Source organism: Aquarana catesbeiana, linkage group LG12 (genome assembly GCF_042186555.1).
Source record: "Aquarana catesbeiana isolate 2022-GZ linkage group LG12, ASM4218655v1, whole genome shotgun sequence".
In the NCBI taxonomy this organism is placed as follows: Eukaryota; Metazoa; Chordata; class Amphibia; order Anura; family Ranidae; genus Aquarana; species Aquarana catesbeiana.
Window position 1 is genome coordinate 2,369,547 of NC_133335.1, and position 14,279 is coordinate 2,383,825.

The 14,279-nt window shown below is 49.6% G+C and overlaps 1 protein-coding gene across 4 annotated transcripts in view; it reads right to left on the reverse strand.

The window, feature by feature from the left end:
- RAB11FIP4 (RAB11 family interacting protein 4) overlaps window positions 1-14,279 on the reverse strand; it is a 92,991-nt gene that overhangs the window by 13,016 nt on the left and 65,696 nt on the right. The window contains exons 1-3 of one of the 4 annotated variants that reach the window (XM_073607104.1): window positions 12,674-12,824; window positions 1,493-1,716; window positions 1,153-1,341 (exon numbers count right to left, since the gene is read on the reverse strand). In XM_073607104.1, coding sequence (XP_073463205.1) covers window positions 1,153-1,341; window positions 1,493-1,716; window positions 12,674-12,733 — 473 coding nt within the window. In that variant the 5' untranslated portion in view covers window positions 12,734-12,824. Of the gene's footprint in view, window positions 1-1,152; window positions 1,342-1,492; window positions 1,720-12,673; window positions 12,825-14,279 lie in introns of those variants that run through there. The other 3 variants (XM_073607103.1, XM_073607102.1, XM_073607101.1) reach the window with 3 other exon arrangements.

The following is a 14,279-nucleotide window of genomic DNA, read 5'->3' on the forward strand; positions in this document are numbered from 1 at the left end:
TCACCCTTCTGTTTACTAAAGTGACAGATGTGAAGTGAAATGGAGACATTTGCATCTCTTTGTGATGGTGATCAGAGACCCCCAGCTCAGCTCTGTACAGTTCCTGTGTAATGCAAATCCAGCTAAACGCCGACTTTGATACTAGAGGGAGGGGCCGCTACACGGCGATTAGGGTGCTAGAGGGAGGGGCCGCTACACGCAGACTAGGGTGCTAGAGGGAGGGGCCGCTACACGGCGATTAGGGTGCTAGAGGGAGGGGCCGCTACACGGTGATTAGGGTGCTAGAGGGAGGGGCCGCTACACGGCAATTAGGGTGCTAGAGGGAGGGGCCGCTACCCGCCAATTAGGGTGCTAGAGGGAGGTGCTGCTACACGCCGATTAGGGTGCTAGAGGGAGGGGCCGCTACACGCCGATTAGGGTGCTAGAGGGAGGGGCCGCCAGGCGCCGACTAGGGCGCTAAAGGGAGGTGCCGCAAGGCGCCGACTAGGGCTCTAGAGGGAGGTGCCACCACATGCTGACTAGGGTGCTAGAGGGAGGTGGCGATAAGCGCCGACTAGGGTGCTAGAGGGAGGTGCCGCTACGCTCCAACTAGGGAGCTAAAGGGAGGTGCTGCTACACGCAGATTAGGGTGCTAGAGGGAGGGGCCGCTACACGCAGATTAGGGTGCTAGAGGGAGGTGCCGCCAGGCGCCGACTAGGGCGCTAGAGGGAGGTGCTGCTACCATTCCTCTGGTGGAGGCTCATCAAACAGACGGCTCTAGTTCCCTCTTGTGATAAGCAGTGTCTCTCTCCATGAACACAAAGTTATAGTGCGTTCTGTGCACACAGGTGGTGGGGATCATTCCTGTACAACCAACCCTCCCCCACCTAGGACCGTGGGCACCATAAGGCTGGCCATAGACAGGAACAAAGGCATGGAGAGACCTGTGGTGGAGATCAGAGACGGAGGCCATCTGGAGAATTTATACCATTGTAAATATAGAGGCCCTGTAAACAAAGCAACAATGTGTCACCATCTCTCCAGAAGCTGACAAAGGGCAGCCTGGAGCCCCGAACAGGTGTTGGTGTGATCATAGGACTAATAGCGGTTAGAGAGATTTTAGCCTGGTATTTGGCGTTCATCAAGAAGCCAATCAATCATTTATTTGCTCACCTGGAGGGGACGGAGGAGCCCAGGTCAGAGAAGGCATTGGTTCGACTTTCATCATCAGGACACGGACTGCTGGGGGCGTAATCCACATCATCTCCTTCCCCATAGTCCTCAAACTGCTCCTCACCACTGATGACAGAGGCTGTGGAATGGCTGGAGAACTCTGACAAGGCCGAAGGGTTGAGAAGGTTCCTGAGAGGGATAGAAAATTGTGAGAGTCAGGAGACAACAAGAACACCAATGAAGAGAGAGTAGCCCAAATCGCAGCTCTTCTTCTCTCCATCTAGGATCTAGTCTAGATCTCTTGGGATCTCCTCATCCAGAGCCGTGTATTCCCACTTACCGCTCTTCGGGGAGGTAGAGCCCATGAACATCCTCTGCCTTCCCATCGCTGCGGCATTCATCAGAAACCTCCGAGCTCGGTGTGCTCTCGATGGCGCTGTCCAAGTCCGATTCATGGTGGACATCTTGATGGCCCAGCGTTAAACTCTCCTCATCAGGGAAGAGCTCCGAGTCGCTGAAGGTTGCCTCTGCCTCCACGTACATCCCATGGGTGATGGGGCTGTTCTGCTGGAGAAGAGCAAGGAATTAGTGGAGAAAGATTACAAGTCACCATAAACAGGTTGGTGTGATCACAGGTCTGCCATAAAAAGGTTTATAGGAGCCGGTCTGTACACACCTAGACTGGAGTCTTACAGATAAGCTCTATGGAGGACGTCATCCAATGACAGCACAGGGTCATGTTACCCCCTATCCCCAATCATGATTATCGATCGTTTTCAGCCTCTACAATCTCATTGGATGACATCATTTTATAACTGATATGATATCATTGTGAAACCTTGATTACAATTATTTACACACTATAATAAATAGGAAGGTGGCTGGGATTCAGCAGATATCTGATGATGGGGCCCCATGGAGCCCAGGTGTCCCTACACAGGGGGTGTGGGGGGAGATTGCTCCTACTGGGACCCCCGACATCGCGGAGCAGAAACATTTATGGGACATTTCTTGTCCAGAAAATAGATTTCCTCATCTACTGGAAAGAAGAAACTCCTCATTCCCCATCAGAGAGAGAAGAGTTGAGGTCACCCTCCGTACAGAATATTCTAGAACATTCTCTGTACAGGTCACACACACGGCTCCTACAGCTGCAGATCTTCTCTATGAATAGAAGGAGGAGGACATTACGTGCCACCAACCTCCTCATAGAGCAGAAGACGTGTGACCAGACCTCCTCATAGAGCAGAAGACGTGTGACCAGACCTCCTCATAGAGCAGAAGACGTGTGACCAGACCTCCTCATAGAGCAGAAGACGTGTGACCAGACCTCCTCATAGAGCAGAAGACGTGTGACCAGACCTCTGTGATTTATGGTGGCAGGTGACACCAGCATGGGAGAGGAGTCACAGATCACCGCCATGAAATATGTATGAGGTCATCTCTAGACGTCTCCTGGATACCGAACACACAGCGTGACATCACCGGGAGGCTCCTCCGCCAGGCCTCTCCATTCATACAATATTTAGGTCACTGCAGGGCTCTATATTTAGATGTTTGTTAGCTCAGTGCACCGAACCGTGACTGCAATTCCTATTACCTCACCGACTGTCCAATCAACACCGACCATCCAATCATATCTCACCGACCACGGTAACCTCTCACGACCATCCAATCATGTCTCACCAACCATCCAATCATATCTCATTGACCACTGCAGACTCTCACCGACCATCCAGTCATCTCTCACCAACCACTGTAACCTCTCACCGACCATCCAATCATCTCTCACCAATCACTGTAACCTCTCACCAACCATCCAATCATCTCTCACCAACCACTGTACCCTCTCACCGACCATCCAATCATCTCTCACCAACCATCCAATCATCTCTCACCAACCACTATAACCTCTCACCAACCATCCAATCATATCTCACCAACCATTGTAACCTCTCACCGACCATCCAATCATATCTCACCAACCACTGTAACCTCTCATTAACCATCCAATCATCTCTCACCAATCACTGTAACCTCTCACCGACCATCCAATCATATCTCACCAACCACTGTAACCTCTCACCGACCATCCAATCATCTCTCACCAACCATCCAATCATCTCTCACCAACCACTATAACCTCTCACCAACCATCCAATCATCTCTCACGAGCACTGTAACCTCTCACCAACCATCCAATCATATCTCACCAACCACGGTAACCTCTCACCAACCATCCAGTCATATCTCACCAACCACGGTAACCTCTCACCAACCATCCAGTCATATCTCACCAACCACTGTAACCTCTCACCAACCATCCAGTCATATCTCACCAACCACTGTAACCTCTCACCAACCATCCAATCATCTCTCACGAGCACTGTAACCTCTCACCAACCATCCAATCATATCTCACCAACCACGGTAACCTCTCACCAACCATCCAGTCATATCTCACCAACCACTGTAACCTCTCACCAACCATCCAATCATATCTCACGACCACTGTAACCTCTCACCAACCATCCAATCATCTCTCACCAACCACTGTAACCTCTCACCAACCATCCAATCATATCTCACCAATCACTTTAACCAAGATCAGAACTTTGCAGACAGGACTGTGAAGATTCTCCAGCACGCTGAGCATTTTCTACCAATCAGCACTTTCTGAATCAAAAGCCCGCCCACTGCAGAGGTGTGGCCAGGGGGGGGTACTCTGATGATGGTCTGAGCTAAAGAGGTAATCCACCGACACACAGAGGCCATAAACGTGATAGAAGAGAGAGGCTTCACTCCAGACTGCAACTAGTGTGGTCAGTCCTACCCCTCCCCCCTGAATGTGTGGTCACTGGTCAGTCCTAACATTTATGAAGCTGCAGAATGACTCCGCCCCCTTTGGGGTGTCAAGTCTGTGACCCTCTGACCACCCATATTGCTGGTCACATTCCCTCACCTCTGTCCTCATAGAATGGTCCCCATAGACAGCCATGTTCCAGCAAGACGCCTCCCCTCCCCCCAGGCTCTGCCTCTTATCCTCCTGGCAGGCGGCCATCACCGGGCCGGATTCTACCCAATCATTCATCCCATAATAGGGTGATGGGGGAATACAGCCCACGATGAGGGGTTCATTCTGAGACCCCCAATGATGAAGGAGATTGTGTATGAACCAACCAATCCACAGAGCCACATCTCCCGGGGGAGGGGACCCAGGATCCAGGCCAGGTTTTCTGGATCTCCTCCCAGGAGATGGAGCACCTGTCATCCCTATGAGGATCACATGATCACCCACCTGATCTATTCTGCCAGGAGTCTGATTACCGACAGGCCAGGGTGTCTGCATATCCCTGAATGTAATACAGGAGATGATCAGAGACTGCAGAATAATACAGGAGATGATCAGAGACTGCAGACATAGTACAGGAGATGATCAGAGATTGCAGACATAGTACAGGAGATGATCAGAGACTGCGGACATAATACAGGAGATGATCAGAGACTGCAGACATAATACAGGAGATGATCAGAGACTGCAGACATAATACAGGAGATGATCAGAGACTGCAGACATAATACAGGAGATGATCAGAGACTGCAGACATAATACAGGAGATGATCAGAGACTGCAGACATAATACAGGAGATGATCAGAGACTGCAGACATAATACAGGAGATGATCAGAGACTGCAGACATAGTACAGGAGATGATCAGAGACTGCAGACATAATACAGGAGATGATCAGAGACTGCAGACATGGTACAGGAGATGGTCAGAGACTGCAGACATAATACAGGAGATGATCAGAGACTGCAGACATAATACAGGAGATGATCAGAGACTGCAGACATAATACAGGAGATGATCAGAGACTGCAGACATAATACAGGAGATGATCAGAGACTGCAGACATAGTACAGGAGATGATCAGAGACTGCAGACATAGTACAGGAGATGATCAGAGACTGCAGACATAGTACAGGAGATGATCAGAGACTGCAGACATAATACAGGAGATGATCAGAGACTGCAGACATAGTACAGGAGATGATCAGAGACTGCAGACATAGTACAGGAGATGATCAGAGACTGCAGACATAGTACAGGAGATGATCAGAGACTGCAGACATAATACATGAGATGATCAGAGACTGCAGACATAGTACAGGAGATGATCAGAGACTGCAGACATAGTACAGGAGATGATCAGAGACTGCAGACATAGTACAGGAGATGATCAGAGACTGCAGACATAATACATGAGATGATCAGAGACTGCAGACATAGTACAGGAGATGATCAGAGACTGCAGACATAGTACAGGAGATGATCAGAGACTGCAGACATAATACAGGAGATGATCAGAGACTGCAGACATAATACAGGAGATGATCAGAGACTGCAGACATAATACAGGAGACGATCAGAGACTGCAGACATAATACAGGAGACGATCAGAGACTGCAGACATAGTACAGGAGACGATCAGAGACTGCAGACATAGTACAGGAGACGATCAGAGACTGCAGACATAATACAGGAGATGATCAGAGACTGCAGACATAATACAGGAGATGATCAGAGACTGCAGACATAGTACAGGAGATCATCAGAGACTGCAGACATAATACAGGAGATGATCAGAGACTGCAGACATAGTACAGGAGATGATCAGAGACTGCAGACATAGTACAGGAGATGATCAGAGACTGCAGACATAATACAGGAGATGATCAGAGACTGCAGACATAATACAGGAGACGATCAGAGACTGCAGACATAGTACAGGAGACGATCAGAGACTGCAGACATAGTACAGGAGATGATCAGAGACTGCAGACATAATACAGGAGATGATCAGAGACTGCAGACATAGTACAGGAGATGATCAGAGACTGCAGACATAATACAGGATGGATAATCAGGGATATAATGTGGTAAGTGTCGAAGGGTCCCAGGTTGGATGACAGAGGGGCCCCCAGGTTGGGTGTCAGAGGAGCCCCTGGGTTGGATGACAGAGGGGCCCCCGGGTTGGGTGTCAGAGGGGCCCCCGGGTTGGGTGTCAGAGGGGCCCCCGGGTTGGATGACAGAGGGGCCCCCGGGTTGGGTGTCAGAGGAGCCCCCGGGTTGGATGACAGAGGGGCCCCCGGGTTGGATGACAGAGGGGCCCCCGGGTTGGGTGTCAGAGGGGCCCCCGGGTTGGATGACAGAGGGGCCCCCGGGTTGGGTGTCAGAGGAGCCCCCGGGTTGGATGACAGAGGGGCCCCCGGGTTGGGTGTCAGAGGAGCCCCCGGGTTGGATGACAGAGGGGCCCCCGGGTTGGGTGTCAGAGGGGCCCCCGGGTTGGGTGTCAGAGGGGCCCCCGGGTTGGGTGTCAGAGGGGCCCCCGGGTTGGGTGTCAGAGGGGCCCCCGGGTTGGGTGTCGGGGCTTTAACCCTTTCCTGCCTCATACAAAGCAGAGAGCACTGAGAGGAGAGGGTGACACTAATACACAGGACGGGGGAGGGGGTGGTGTCACCCTCAGCATAGGAGGATATGGAGAATTCTGGGGGGGGGTCCTCTTCTGTGGTCCCCCCAGAACTTTGAACTATGACCCTCATTTCTCAGATTCTGCTCAGAACACCCCCCCCATCACATGATCACAGGCCCAGGAAGTGGAGGGCACACTGACCCGGGGGGGGGGGGGGGGGAGGGGGTCATCACTCCACTAACCTCCCATTCCTATTAATAACAGGCAGTCTGAATAGAATGTAAGCTCCTCTGCAAAATCTGAACAGAGACATATCCCCTCCCCCCACCATCTACACTGCTATGTGATATCCTATGAGAATTCTACTGGACTCCCGGGACCCAGCATGAGTCATATACCTCTAGATTGTAAGCTCCTAGGACAGAGTGTGATTCACGTACCTCTAGATTGTAAGCTCCTAGGGGCAGAGTGTGATTCACGTACCTCTAGATTGTAAGCTCCTAGGGGCAGAGTGTGATTCACGTACCTCTAGATTGTAAGCTCCTAGGACAGAGTGTGATTCACGTACCTCTAGATTGTAAGCTCCTAGGGACAGAGTGTGATTCACGTACCTCTAGATTGTAAGCTCCTAGGGGCAGAGTGTGATTCACGTACCTCTAGATTGTAAGCTCCTAGGGGCAGAGTGTGATTCACGTACCTCTAGATTGTAAGCTCCTAGGACAGAGTGTGATTCACGTACCTCTAGATTGTAAGCTCCTAGGTACAGAGTGTGATTCACGTACCTCTAGATTGTAAGCTCCTAGGTACAGAGTGTGATTCACGTACCTCTAGATTGTAAGCTCCTAGGACAGTGTGTGATTCACGTACCTCTAGATTGTAAGCTCCTAGGGGCAGAGTGTGATTCACGTACCTCTAGATTGTAAGCTCCTAGGGGCAGAGTGTGATTCACGTACCTCTAGATTGTAAGCTCCTAGGGGCAGAGTGTGATTCACGTACCTCTAGATTGTAAGCTCCTAGGACAGAGTGTGATTCACGTACCTCTAGATTGTAAGCTCCTAGGGACAGAGTGTGATTCACGTACCTCTAGATTGTAAGCTCCTAGGGACAGAGTGTGATTCACGTACCTCTAGATTGTAAGCTCCTAGGACAGAGTGTGATTCACGTACCTCTAGATTGTAAGCTCCTAGGACAGAGTGTGATTCACGTACCTCTAGATTGTAAGCTCCTAGGTACAGAGTGTGATTCACGTACCTCTAGATTGTAAGCTCCTAGGGACAGAGTGTGATTCACGTACCTCTAGATTGTAAGCTCCTAGGGGCAGAGTGTGATTCACGTACCTCTAGATTGTAAGCTCCTAGGGGCAGAGTGTGATTCACGTACCTCTAGATTGTAAGCTCCTAGGGACAGAGTGTGATTCACGTACCTCTAGATTGTAAGCTCCTAGGACAGAGTGTGATTCACGTACCTCTAGATTTTAAGCTCCTAGGGACAGAGTGTGATTCACGTACCTCTAGATTGTAAGCTCCTAGGACAGAGTGTGATTCACATACCTCTAGATTGTAAGCTCCTAGGGGCAGAGTGTGATTCACGTACCTCTAGATTGTAAGCTCCTAGGCACAGAGTGTGATTCACGTACCTCTAGATTGTAAGCTCCTAGGACAGAGTGTGATTCATGTACCTCTAGATTGTAAGCTCCTAGGACAGAGTGTGATTCACGTACCTCTAGATTGTAAGCTCCTAGGACAGTGTGTGATTCACGTACCTCTAGATTGTAAGCTCCTAGGACAGAGTGTGATTCACGTACCTCTAGATTGTAAGCTCCTAGGACAGAGTGTGATTCACGTACCTCTAGATTGTAAGCTCCTAGGGGCAGAGTGTGATTCACGTACCTCTAGATTGTAAGCTCCTAGGGGCAGAGTGTGATTCACGTACCTCTAGATTGTAAGCTCCTAGGACAGTGTGTGATTCACGTACCTCTAGATTGTAAGCTCCTAGGACAGAGTGTGATTCACGTACCTCTAGATTGTAAGCTCCTAGGGGCAGAGTGTGATTCACGTACCTCTAGATTGTAAGCTCCTAGGACAGAGTGTGATTCACGTACCTCTAGATTGTAAGCTCCTAGGTACAGAGTGTGATTCATGTACCTCTAGATTGTAAGCTCCTAGGACAGAGTGTGATTCACGTACCTCTAGATTGTAAGCTCCTAGGACAGAGTGTGATTCACGTACCTCTAGATTGTAAGCTCCTAGGACAGAGTGTGATTCACGTACCTCTAGATTGTAAGCTCCTAGGGGCAGAGTGTGATTCACGTACCTCTAGATTGTAAGCTCCTAGGGGCAGAGTGTGATTCACGTACCTCTAGATTGTAAGCTCCTAGGACAGAGTGTGATTCACGTACCTCTAGATTGTAAGCTCCTAGGGACAGAGTGTGATTCACGTACCTCTAGATTGTAAGCTCCTAGGACAGAGTGTGATTCACGTACCTCTAGATTGTAAGCTCCTAGGACAGAGTGTGATTCACGTACCTCTAGATTGTAAGCTCCTAGGGGCAGAGTGTGATTCACGTACCTCTAGATTGTAAGCTCCTAGGACAGAGTGTGATTCACGTACCTCTAGATTGTAAGCTCCTAGGACAGTGTGTGATTCACGTACCTCTAGATTGTAAGCTCCTAGGGGCAGAGTGTGATTCACGTACCTCTAGATTGTAAGCTCCTAGGACAGAGTGTGATTCACGTACCTCTAGATTGTAAGCTCCTAGGACAGTGTGTGATTCACGTACCTCTAGATTGTAAGCTCCTAGGGGCAGAGTGTGATTCACGTACCTCTAGATTGTAAGCTCCTAGGACAGAGTGTGATTCACGTACCTCTAGATTGTAAGCTCCTAGGGGCAGAGTGTGATTCACGTACCTCTAGATTGTAAGCTCCTAGGACAGAGTGTGATTCACGTACCTCTAGATTGTAAGCTCCTAGGGGCAGAGTGTGATTCACGTACCTCTAGATTGTAAGCTCCTAGGACAGAGTGTGATTCACGTACCTCGAGATTGTAAGCTCCTAGGTACAGAGTGTGATTCACGTACCTCTAGATTGTAAGCTCCTAGGGGCAGAGTGTGATTCACGTACCTCTAGATTGTAAGCTCCTAGGTACAGAGTGTGATTCACGTACCTCTAGATTGTAAGCTCCTAGGTACAGAGTGTGATTCACGTACCTCTAGATTGTAAGCTCCTAGGACAGAGTGTGATTCACGTACCTCTAGATTGTAAGCTCCTAGGACAGTGTGTGATTCACGTACCTCTAGATTGTAAGCTCCTAGGACAGTGTGTGATTCACGTACCTCTAGATTGTAAGCTCCTAGGACAGAGTGTGATTCACGTACCTCTAGATTGTAAGCTCCTAGGACAGAGTGTGATTCACGTACCTCTAGATTGTAAGCTCCTAGGACAGAGTGTGATTCACGTACCTCTAGATTGTAAGCTCCTAGGTACAGAGTGTGATTCACGTACCTCTAGATTGTAAGCTCCTAGGTACAGAGTGTGATTCACGTACCTCTAGATTGTAAGCTCCTAGGACAGAGTGTGATTCACGTACCTCTAGATTGTAAGCTCCTAGGGACAGAGTGTGATTCACGTACCTCTAGATTGTAAGCTCCTAGGGGCAGAGTGTGATTCATGTACCTCTAGATTGTAAGCTCCTAGGGGCAGAGTGTGATTCACGTACCTCTAGATTGTAAGCTCCTAGGACAGTGTGTGATTCACGTACCTCTAGATTGTAAGCTCCTAGGGGCAGAGTGTGATTCACGTACCTCTAGATTGTAAGCTCCTAGGACAGAGTGTGATTCACGTACCTCTAGATTGTAAGCTCCTAGGGGCAGAGTGTGATTCACGTACCTCTAGATTGTAAGCTCCTGGGCTGAGCCTGTAGTCACACTGGTGTATGGAGATTGTGAGGAGGTGACGGTATATGGCAGCCACATACAATATCTCACCTATGTGTCACCATTCCTTAGTGAAGGCGAATTCTGCGTCTGGTGAGACCGGCCTGCAATCTGATAGGCTGGACTATTCAGTGAGCAGAGCGACCAATCACACACCCCCCTGGCTGCACTACACAGCTACAATCTGATTGGCTGACACCCTCGTCATTTATTACCTCGGTGCAAAGAGTAACATCAGATGAATACACAGCATTGTGTCACCATGTAAACACTGTGCGGGGACACCGAGACTACGGGAACCTCCCCCCACACACAAACATCACCCTATCCGTAAACATTGTACACGGGTCAGACCGATTGTAAACATTGTACACGGGTCAGACCGTTTGTAAACGTTGTACATATTCTACACGGGTCCGTCCGATTGTAAACATTGTACACATGTCAGACAGATTGTAAACATTGTACACGGGTCAGTCTGATTGTAAACATTGTACAAGGGTCAGTCTGATTGTAAACATTGTACAAGGGTTAGTCTGATTGTAAACATTGTACACGGGTCAGTCTGATTGTAAACATTGTACAAGGGTCAGTCTGATTGTAAACATTGTACAAGGGTCAGTCTGATTGTAAACATTGTACACGGGTCAGTCTGATTGTAAACATTGTACACGGGTCAGTCTTATTGTAAACATTGTACACGGGTCAGTCTTATTGTAAACATTGTACACGGGTCAGTCTGATTGTAAACATTGTACACGGGTCAGTCTGATTGTAAACATTGTACACGGGTCAGTCTTATTGTAAACATTGTACACGGGTCAGTCTGATTGTAAACATTGTACACGGGTCAGTCTGATTGTAAACATTGTACACGGGTGCATGTAGAGAGCATGTTGTGTGATGGTATGTACACAATGTAACAGACATGGTGGGGTGTGGTGGGGGCTGGGTAGGAATTGTACTATGATGTCAGACAACAAAGGATACTTTTGGAATGTCACAGACAGGTTAGGGAAATAAGCACTGTACAGTGTACTAGGGTGATAGTAGACAGTGTGGGGTGTATTGGGGTGATAGTAGATGGTGTGGGGTGTATTGGGGTGATAGTAGACAGTGTGAGGTGTATTGGGGTGATAGTAGACAGTGTGGGGTGTATTGGGGTGATAGTAGACAGTGTGAGGTGTATTGGGGTGATAGTAGACAGTGTGGGGTGTATTGGGGTGATAGTAGACGGTGTGGGGTGTATTGGGGTGATAGTAGACAGTGTGAGGTGTATTGGGGTGATAGTAGACAGTGTGAGGTGTATTGGGGTGATAGTAGACGGTGTGGGGTGTATTGGGGTGATAGTAGACAGTGTGGGGTGTATTGGGGTGATAGTAGACAGTGTGAGGTGTATTGGGGTGATAGTAGACAGTGTAGGGTGTATTGGGGTGATAGTAGATGGTGTGGGGTGTATTGGGGTGATAGTAGACAGTGTGAGGTGTATTGGGGTGATAGTAGACAGTGTGAGGTGTATTGGGGTGATAGTAGACAGTGTGAGGTGTATTGGGGTGATAGTAGACAGTGTGAGGTGTATTGGGGTGATAGTAGACAGTGTGGGGTGTATTGGGGTGATAGTAGACAGTGTGAGGTGTATTGGGGTGATAGTAGACAGTGTGAGGTGTATTGGGGTGATAGTAGACAGTGTGAGGTGTATTGGGGTGATAGTAGATGGTGTGGGGTGTATTGGGGTGATAGTAGACAGTGTGAGGTGTATTGGGGTGATAGTAGACAGTGTGAGGTGTATTGGGGTGATAGTAGACAGTGTGAGGTGTATTGGGGTGATAGTAGACGGTGTGGGGTGTATTGGGGTGATAGTAGACAGTGTGGGGTGTATTGGGGTGATAGTAGACAGCGTGGGGTGTATTGGGGTGATAGTAGACAGTGTGGGGTGTATTGGGGTGATAGTAGACAGTGTGAGGTGTATTGGGGTGATAGTAGACAGCGTGGGGTGTATTGGGGTGATAGTAGACAGTGTGGGGTGACCTCAGAGGGTGTATTGGGGTGATAACAGGCAGGTTGATAGAACAAAGGGGGTAGTTTTGGGGTGTTGATTATCAGGGTCCCCTTACCTTGGGGTGGAGGTGGTCGGGGGGGTCATATTGGGGTCGGAGGGTCACCACGGCCGACATTCACCGATCCGACACTCAGATCTCCTACAGACGTCCTGCAATCCTACAGCAACACCACACTGAATGCACCGACTGTGTGCGAGGACCGCCCCCGACCCCGCCCCCCGTTACCAGGCAACCGCCCGCCGTCCATCATGCCTGGCGTCACCGGGGAGGGGAGTGGGGGAGGGGAGTTTCAGTTGGAAAAATCCCTCCCCCGTTCACACATAGCGTGAGACACAATTCTCCGATCAGTCACTGATTCCTACACCCCTCCCCCATATATACCCCCCATATACACCACCTTCCCCATATATACCCCCGATATACACCCCTCCCCAATATATACCCCCGATATACACCCCCTCCCCCATATATACCCCCGATATACACCCCTCCCCAATATATACCCCCGATATACACCCCTCCCCAATATATACCCCCGATATACACCCCCTCCCCCATATATACCCCCGATATACACCCCTCCCCAATATATACCCCCGATATACACCCCTCCCCAATATATACCCCCGATATACACCCCCTCCCCCATATATACCCCCGATATACACCCCTCCCCCATATATACCCCCGATATACACCACCTTCCCCATATATACCCCCGATATACACCCCCTCCCCCATATATACCCCCGATATACACCCCTCCCCCATATATACCCCCGATATACACCCCCTCCCCCATATATACCCCCGATATACACCCCTCCCCAATATATACCCCCGATATACACCCCCTCCCCCATATATACCCCCGATATACCCCCGATATACACCCCCTCCCCCATATATACCCCCGATATACACCCCTCCCCAATATATACACCCGATATACACCCGATATACACCCCTCCCCAATATATACACCCGATATACACCCCCTCCCCCATATATACCCCCGATATACACCCCTCCCCCATATACACCCCCCATATACACCCCCTCCCCCATATATACCCCCGATATACACCCCTCCCCCATATATACCCCCCATATACACCACCTTCCCCATATATACCCCCGATATACACCCCTCCCCCATATACACCCCCCATATACACCCCCTCCCCCATATATACCCCCGATATACACCCCTCCCCCATATATACCCCCGATATACACCCCTCCCCCATATATACCCCCCATATACACCACCTTCCCCATATATACCCCCGATATACACCACCTTCCCCATATATACCCCCGATATACACCCCTCCCCCATATATACCCCCCATATACACCACCTTCCCCATATATACCCCCGATATACACCCCCTCCCCGATATATACCCCCGATATACACCCCTCCCCCATATATACCCCCCATATACACCACCTTCCCCATATATACCCCCGATATACACCCCCTCCCCCATATATACCCCCGATATACACCCCTCCCCCATATATACCCCCGATATACACCACCTTCCCCATATATACCCCCGATATACACCCCTCCCCCATATATACCCCCGATATACACCACCTTCCCCATATATACCCCCGATATACACCACCTTCCCCATATATACCCCCG